The 8,242-nt window shown below is 38.8% G+C and overlaps 1 protein-coding gene across 9 annotated transcripts in view; it reads right to left on the bottom strand.

The window, feature by feature from the left end:
* Positions 1 to 1,038: 1,038 nt before the first annotated feature.
* Positions 1,039 to 8,242, bottom strand: part of SCML2 (Scm polycomb group protein like 2) — a 68,969-nt gene continuing 61,765 nt past the window's right edge. For 8 of the 9 annotated variants that reach the window (XM_040649581.2, XM_004934691.5, XM_040649583.2 and 5 more), the window contains 3 exons: positions 5,885 to 6,166; positions 5,005 to 5,168; positions 1,039 to 3,483 (listed from right to left, as the gene is read on the bottom strand). In XM_040649581.2, coding sequence (XP_040505515.1) covers positions 3,358 to 3,483; positions 5,005 to 5,168; positions 5,885 to 6,166 — 572 coding nt within the window. In that variant the 3' untranslated portion in view covers positions 1,039 to 3,357. The remainder of the gene's footprint in view (positions 3,484 to 5,004; positions 5,169 to 5,884; positions 6,167 to 8,242) is intronic. The other variant, XM_004934692.5, reaches the window with a different exon arrangement.

Below are 8,242 nucleotides of genomic sequence, written 5' to 3'. Positions count from 1 at the left end.
AAAACTGCCATTAGAATTACAGAGAAGGTTAATGAAGCTTGTGGGCAAACTGTCCCTGGGCAGCCGGAAAGGAAGCAGAGGTTCTATAAACACCACGAGCAGGCAGAGGAACATCTTCCCCCGTGACTACCAGCTGATGTAAAAATGATGTGCCTTTATTAAAGCAACAAAAAAGGGCAAGACACTCTATCCTTTGAGCCAATACTTACAAGGCAACGTTGGTGTCTTTTAGTGCTCTTCCTCACGAGTTGTGAGAGATGCTGCTCCTCCTGGAGAAGTAGCACTTTAATTTCAGATAGAACAGACCTTACCGCACACTGACAAGTCATAGCACAGTCTTGCAAGAGTCCAAAAGTTGCAGATTCAGCTGGTAAATAAGTAAATCCCTGTTGATAGAAAAGCACCTCAGAGAAACAAGGAGAACACACCACACATTCTTTTGTATTGAACAGGCACCAAAAAGATATTCGTTATCCCTTGAGCAAGATCAGATGCAAAATGCCTCCAGACTATCATTATTTCCATGTTCCATGATTCGCCTGCAAAGTGTTTGTGTTACCATTAACCCAATTTACATTACTTTTGAAATGCAGGCAGATCACTGCAAACGGGCATCAGAATAAAAGACTTCTCTATAACACAAATAGTGAAACCCAAAGTACATGAAGTTCAAACCCACTGGCACTGACTGCTTTATTTTAAATCACTCCATCTGAACGCAGCACAGTGTTTTAGTTTTTAGCTGTCTCTCCCCCTTGGTGATTTATATGGGAATTCTATAAACTGTAAGCAGCGGTATGCTGTATTCAAAACTAAAGAGATGAATATATTCCTAAAGCGTTATTTTGAAAGCACAGACCAACCAAAGTTCAAATATGAACTGCTTGGGATAAACAATGTTGGAACCATGTTATCCTTCTGAGTGAAACTTCCTCACGTCAGATGTTTACACGAGCTGTCCAGACCTGCCCGGTGCCAGATAAGAGCTACCCCTGCCTACGCAGGCACTGCTTACACAAGGTGTCAAAACGAAACGCGCAACGATGAAAAACCATTTTATTTTTGTTGATGGGAAAGAGCATCCCATGGAAAAGAAAGAATAAAAAATATATTCTGCTACAACACATGGAATGCTTGAATCTCACACTACAGCACATGGTGAAATTCTGGTATTGGTAACCAACCCCACGCACACGGGTGCACACAAAGCCTTGAACAAATATTTATACCCATAATAGTGCCATGTATAAAAAGTTCATTCCATAGAGGCCGAACCGAGATTTTAAACATCTTTGTTTCTCCTCTGCCAACGGCAACGTGAAAAAATGAAAACTGTTCAGTTAATTGTATGAGCACTACTTCTTTTTAGACTAAAGAACTCTGAACTTCAGCGTAATAAATCATGGTGGAAGTAAGGTTTAAACAACATACTCAACATGCGGGGCATGATGTTTTCCTTAATATATAACTGTAACTTTCATATGGTTTTTATCAATGATCAAGTCAGTATTTTCCAAACACAAAGAGAAAATATTCTGCTTTTCCAATCAATGCTCTGACCTTTTCCTAATATACAGAACATGCTTGTATAATTCATCTAAGCACACACGCACCACAAAAGATATGCAAAACAAATCAATATAGATAACCTTTTGTGTCCAATGTCTAACAATGGAGTAATAAAAACAATCCTCAAAGCCCACATGAAAATTGCATTGCAGTCACTTAAACTAACAAAGCTCTTTGACGCCGGTGAGCCACAGAACACATTATTTTGCAGCAGTATCTCTGCTGAAACCTGAGGAGTATCAGAGTATTGGTACAGCAAGGCAGTTTCAGAAAAGGAATTTGTAAAAAATACATTTTTACTATATAGTTTCATATAAAAAGGCAATAAGAAATATAATAAAACCTACCATTTTAGGACTACACCTTCCCTACGAAATAGTTTTCGTCACTTGCACTATTACATACAGTACATTCAGTTTCCTACACAGAAGTATATTTTCTTGTCCCTGATGCATATTACAATTGGCAGTGACAACAAACTGGTTTATTATCACTGCTGGTTGTTGTAGCTTATATAAACAGCACCAATTTTACCCTAAACGGGCTTATCCATTACATAGTGGCACTTCCTTAAAGGAAATACAAGTCTTAAACATAAGAACCAACCAAGTATTTCCAGAAATATACCGGAATATATGGCTCAGTTAAGTGATGAATAACCATGAGGATTGCATAGTACAGGGATTTTGCCTGTAGGAATAAATTTACCCTTTGATTGTTTGTCACCTTCTGACTCCAAGAATGGACAACAAATTAAACAGGTGCTAATGGAAATGGAAGTAGTACATGACTAAAGTAACTGGTAAAAAAGAAAACAAAACCCAAGAAATTGTACAGTTCTCTCTGGCACAGTGCAAAGTACACATTAAAAACTGAATACGTATGTACAGTGTGTATGTGCATTTTCAAATACATATAATGTGCATTTCCCCAACACGTACATGATATCACAAGCATGAGGACATGTATCCATGACAAACTTAGCAAAAAGATGGAATGTTTTAAAATGTGGATGTATTGTTCCAGTCTAATCTGTCTGTCCCAGAACAGGCTGTTTATACAGCCAATGTGCCCTTCCATGAAACAGAACTATTACTGCCACCATAAATTGACAACATACTGTACATTTGTCCTCATAACTTACCAAAGGACTGATAACCACACTTTATAAAAGCTTAGATTCGTTTGAAGCCCTCTCCTCCGTAACCCTTCCCTCCCTACACCTCCCTCCCCACTGAACTGCTCGTACAGCTATTCCCTTTATGGAAATCTATGAAGAATAATCTAGCTGAATATTACTCTGCTGGAGAACCAGACACGGTATTCACTGTTGAGATTAGATCTTCTATTTTACATTTTCCTTGCAACGTAAAAGTTTACAGCCATCCCTGTAAAAATTATTAACATCTGATGCTGTTTTTGTTTTTCCCTTTGGGATCCAGCTGTTTTGGCTCTGCATATGAATGTGTTGGCTGAAGTCTGCAACAGAGAATGCACCTTTTGGCGCTGTTACCCAACCTGTCCAGTACCAACTGTCTCTCCCTGCAAGCTTGCTGAAACAGCTCACTAGACACTAGAATGTAATACATTTTTGCCCTCTACTTTCTCCTAAGATGCCTTTTTTTCACATTTTGAAATAACTTCCAAGAAATACAGATAACTTATACCAGCAAAAGACTTTTAAATAAAGGTGTTGGCAGTTAACCTGAGAGCTCAGTGTGGTACATACACACACACACACGCACACACACACACACACACACACACACTGCGGTGTCCCCCCGTCGGCTAGTACTTTCCTTGTTTAAGTCTTTCAATGTGGTAGCACAACTTCAGGGCGGGCCCCAGCTTCAGTCCCATGTATTTCATGATCATATCACTCCTCAGTAACAGTAGTGCCTTTCCATCAATTTCCTGCAGAAGGAAGAGAACAAACACAACCCAACTATTTTAACAATCTGCACGCTAACGCTGAAAACTATATTATATTTGTTGAGAATGTAGTAAAAATGCATTTACCATGTACAAGGCAGTAACTTACTGCAATGTGATATTTACTCATGGCCCCTGAAAGTGTATTTTATTAGTATTTTATGTATTGTAGTATTTTTACAGTATGGTTAAGGTCTGTGAGGTGCTAAACAAAATTACAATAAGTAAAGGAAACTGACCAAACACCCCCCCCAAAAATAGGTACCAGCTGAGAAAAAAAGTGAATGGGTCAAGGAGAGAAAAAAGGCTGCAAAGGAAGGTCTGTGCAGTTAGAGATTAAATGATCCAAGCACGGAGGCCTTGCACTGAACCTTGAACACAGCTGTGGGAGGATTCTGGCATGCGCATGCAAACAGTCACTCAGAGGAAGGGGTTACAGACCATCTGAAGCTGTGAAATAAGACAGATCTACAGCCAGGTTAAAGCAGACAGATTGTTAGGATCAAGACTGAGGACAACTCAGTCAGATTTCAACTGCCTGGTTGAAAAGCTGCTGAAATGTGACAGTCCAAAGCTCTTAGTAGCATTACATACCGCAGACAGGCAATTAGTTCCCTAAAACGCCATAAAGAGAATTACTCTGTCTTAGTTTTTTTAAACATAAACCTGACAAAACAAGTGACGTTTAGTCTTGTTACACAACTAAGAATAACACATAAGACAGGAAGTTTTGTTAAAAGTTACTCTGAATTTTGCTTCCACTCCAGCCTACTGTGAAATAGTTTAACTGCTAGTAAGAGCTGGTGCAGAATGGGGGCAAAATTATACTAAAGACAAAGCCAACATCTTTTTGGATAGCCAAATATAAAATGAAATAATGACGCAGCTGTTTGCTCAACACCTTGCCATACAAAAGCACAGTGAAAAAGGAGAGCAAAAACAACATAAAGAAAGCAACATTTACAGTTTATCTCCCTAAATACAATATCTAGTTAGATCCTACAAAACTCTGTATTCTTTGTCAAAACAGAAAAATATTTCAGCTCAAACTCTGAATTTTAATATTAATGTAAGTGCAAAGGTAACCAGGCCCAACAGCTCCTCTGCTTTGGGATAATCAATCTACAAAACAGACTGCCCCAGAGAAGTGTCACCTATAAAAGACAAGCACCCCATATTGCAGGTGAGAATGTCAGCTTCTCAAGATGCACCAGAGTGACAGGGTGCCCTGGGAGTTGATCACTACAATGTAAGAGTTCCACACTACCTCACAGCAGCTGGAAAGCAATGGGTATTAGCTGAAGTCTAACAAGGCCAGAACACAGAGAAAACATACTGCAGGAGGATTTTCAGGTGGAAAAATAATTTTTCAGCTTCCCTCTATTACACAAGTGAGCAGAGTCTACCTTCAATTGCAAATACAGTAACAGATATGAAAGTTGTATTCTCGAAGATTAATGCTATACATGACATCTAGTAGAACAGAATGGATATGCATCATACATGTCTCCTGAAGAGTTCAGCATGTGGAGCTAGTGCCTGTGGATCAGCTTCTTTCACAAAACACATTACTTCCTCTATCGACCAGGTGGATGGATCCTTATTCAATATTCTTGAAGGTTCCCTTTTAAGTGAACTCAGATCTGGTCCAGTTGTGGAACTTGCAGCTTTCAGTGTAAGAATATTGCAAAAAGAAGAAATATCACTAGTCTGTACAGGGCTAACACATTTCATTTTACATATGACATTCGTAACAACAGACATTGTAACAATAAACATTCACTCTTTGTCATATATTAAAATAAAGGATGTTTTATTTTCCTTCATGTATCAAACCATAATACCGAACTGTTCCATTTGTCTTAAACACCCTATACAACTGCAGATAATGACAGCAACATAAAAAACAGCACTGTGACATACCTAGAGGGATTAGTTCGACTTGTGTTTGGTTTCTGGGTCCCAAGATGTCAGTATCTGGGAAAGTGGCAAATGCAAGTTCAACCGTGCAGAGGAAACACGAAGAAACCCTATCTCTGTGTATCAGCAATACAGAAATAATTGATAAAATGCTCAGGAAGCAAGCTGTGTTTAACTAGCACTGCCCAATCCAGCCTGTTGCGGGGTCCATGACAGCAGCGAGCGAGAGGAAAGTGCAGCAGACAAGACTCCTCTGGCTTGCACCATGGTATTAGTTCTAGCAGGCTTAAGTTCTGCATTTGAAGTTACATTAGCAAGCCTGACGTGCTTGGCAACAGCACAACATCTCACTCCATATGTAACGTATTTTCTGTGGCAAAGAACTTCTTTGTTCATAACTCACGGACTTTGCATGTTCATAAAAGTTGTTACATACTTTGGAAAGTTTAGGCATATAGCATACCTTCAATCCTCCTCTGTATTCGATTCCTACTGACTTCATAGTAACTGCTGTTCCCAGCAGAGCTCAATGACAGCCGGCGCAGGATTGGGGCTGAATTTGAGGTAGCAGTCACTGGCTGAAAGGAATTCCTGTAATACGCTGCACTCCCCGAAGTACGATATTCAGTGGAATTTCGACGGGCCGGGCTCGACAGATTTACTGAATTAAGTGCAGAATCCATAGAGTCCTCAGAAAAGCGATGCTCTTTGGAAGTGCTGTTCTCTTCTACAGGTAACGTTTCTGCTACAGAAAACAAAAGCATCGATCTGTTCAAAACGATGGGCTTTGTAGCTTTGTTATTTAGTTCCTTGCTATGTTCTCTTGAAGATAATAACAAGCTCCAAGCCTGTTAAGAAATGTCCTGTGAGACAAGACTTACTGCAGACTTACTGAAGTAATCACCGGTCCTTTACTACATTAAAAAAATTCCAGTAAAATGTCTAATAGACAAGTTTGAGACAGTCTTCCATAAATCACCTCAGCTGTACGTGTAAATTATTATGAGCAGGATGGGGACATAAGGTCTGTTTGTTTTTTTAATTGTCTGATGTTAGTATTAACACATAGGCAATCTCAGTCAAGCATTTTCATTATCTATTTTAATGGTTACTTTCTGAGAATCTGTTTAAGAGTGTGTTATGTTTATGTTGCAAGAATCTTTTAACATAAATAAAACCTCTCATGTTAACTAGCAATTGTTTAATTTGTTCTACACAGTAGAGGGAGTCTCTAACTTCATAAGCAAGCGGACAATTATCATCTGTAGATCTCCATATGTTCGGAGACAATAGCCATCACTAAAAACTGAAGAGACTACATGCAGAGCTGCAGAGGGCTGTAAATCCTAGACTCACATGCACACTAACACAATACACTCTGACCACAACGCTGTATCTACAAGCAGTTAAATATCAGTGGGAACACCACTCCATTCTCTCATCATTGTATGTTCTCAGCTCCGCTTGCACTAGGCCAACATCTAGCCTGAGGAAGCAGTTGGAAGCCTGATGCAAAAATCTGCATGAAACAAATGCTGCTTTGGCAAGAGAGTTAAGAGCTGGAAAATATAGCTAACAGGTTCACAGAAGTGTAAACCCCGCATTACCATCTTGAAAATTACTCTATGAAAGTTATAAAACATATGCTGGTGGAGCAGCATATTCTTTGGAGTAACTGGTACAATCTGTGAAACAAGTTCCTAGAATATGCTCTTTATTACCCTTCTTATATGACAACTTCCAATAATTTCTTGGGAAAATTCCAGAATTACATAAAGGAAGAGTATTTTCCTCAAACAAACAAACAACAAAAAAGAAAAAGCCCACAGAGAGCTTTCTAAGCACATTTAACTTGTTCCATTAGCAATTAGGTTCTCTCTCCTGAAGTCTGTTTAAAACTGGAGTTTAGTGAAGAACTTAACAGTGTATTTCACAGTTGTGATCTTCAGACAACATTATCCCAAAGTGGAACAAAGACACCCAGAGAACCAGCTCCCTATTTAGTGAATTCAGTAAAGCAAGACATGCCATAGAGCGTAACATCTTCTATTAAACACAACGCCTGTGGCAAAAAGAAGTTTTTAAGTCCACAAGCCCTTCTCTTTCAAGTACAGAATCCCCAAGACAGTAACTATAAACTTTCTAGTTTGATCTGTATCAAAAAAGCAAAGCAGCAGCTACTGAAGTTTTTGGAGAAAGCAAACTTTTATATGTCAGCTTGAAGTAGCTGCAGCAATCTGCTGAAATGAAAGCAGAAGCCATCTTTCTGTAGAATTTCAGAGATACTAACGGACACAATCAATGATAAGCACTATAATGTTAAAGGAAACAAATGAGAAAATTAGATCAGTAGAGAATGAGACCACCAAATGAAGTCCCAGTGCAAGACTGAAGGGCAGAAGTGATACTTCATATGGCTACAGAAGAGCACTATGAAGGAGCCCAAGATTAAACTGAACTTGTAGGTTGAGACTTCGTGAGTTTTCAAAGGTCTGATGAAACACTGGAAGCAATATTCCACACCAGAAAGTTTCAACAGGAGTATTTCAGCAAATATCAGCCAACTCCATGCAATGTCTTTTGGAGGAATCTTTTTATAGTCATCAAGCAGAGATCCCCAATACATCCTTTAAATAATCATTTTATGTAATTCTTTCCATGATGTCTGAAGACATAAAGGGTTTTAAATTGGCTATATTACAAAAGAATTTAATTGCATTTACTCCAACTATATCCCAAGTTTCTTTCTGATGTTATAGATCCTAATCAAGCAACAGTAAATAGGGATGGCAAAGAGAAACTCTGCTTTCTTTCCCAAGAT

This window comes from Gallus gallus, chromosome 1 (assembly GCF_016699485.2).
Source record: "Gallus gallus isolate bGalGal1 chromosome 1, bGalGal1.mat.broiler.GRCg7b, whole genome shotgun sequence".
Taxonomy (NCBI): domain Eukaryota; kingdom Metazoa; phylum Chordata; class Aves; order Galliformes; family Phasianidae; genus Gallus; species Gallus gallus.
Note: the sequence above shows the minus strand (reverse complement) of the source record. Positions and strands in the feature narration are given on the sequence as shown.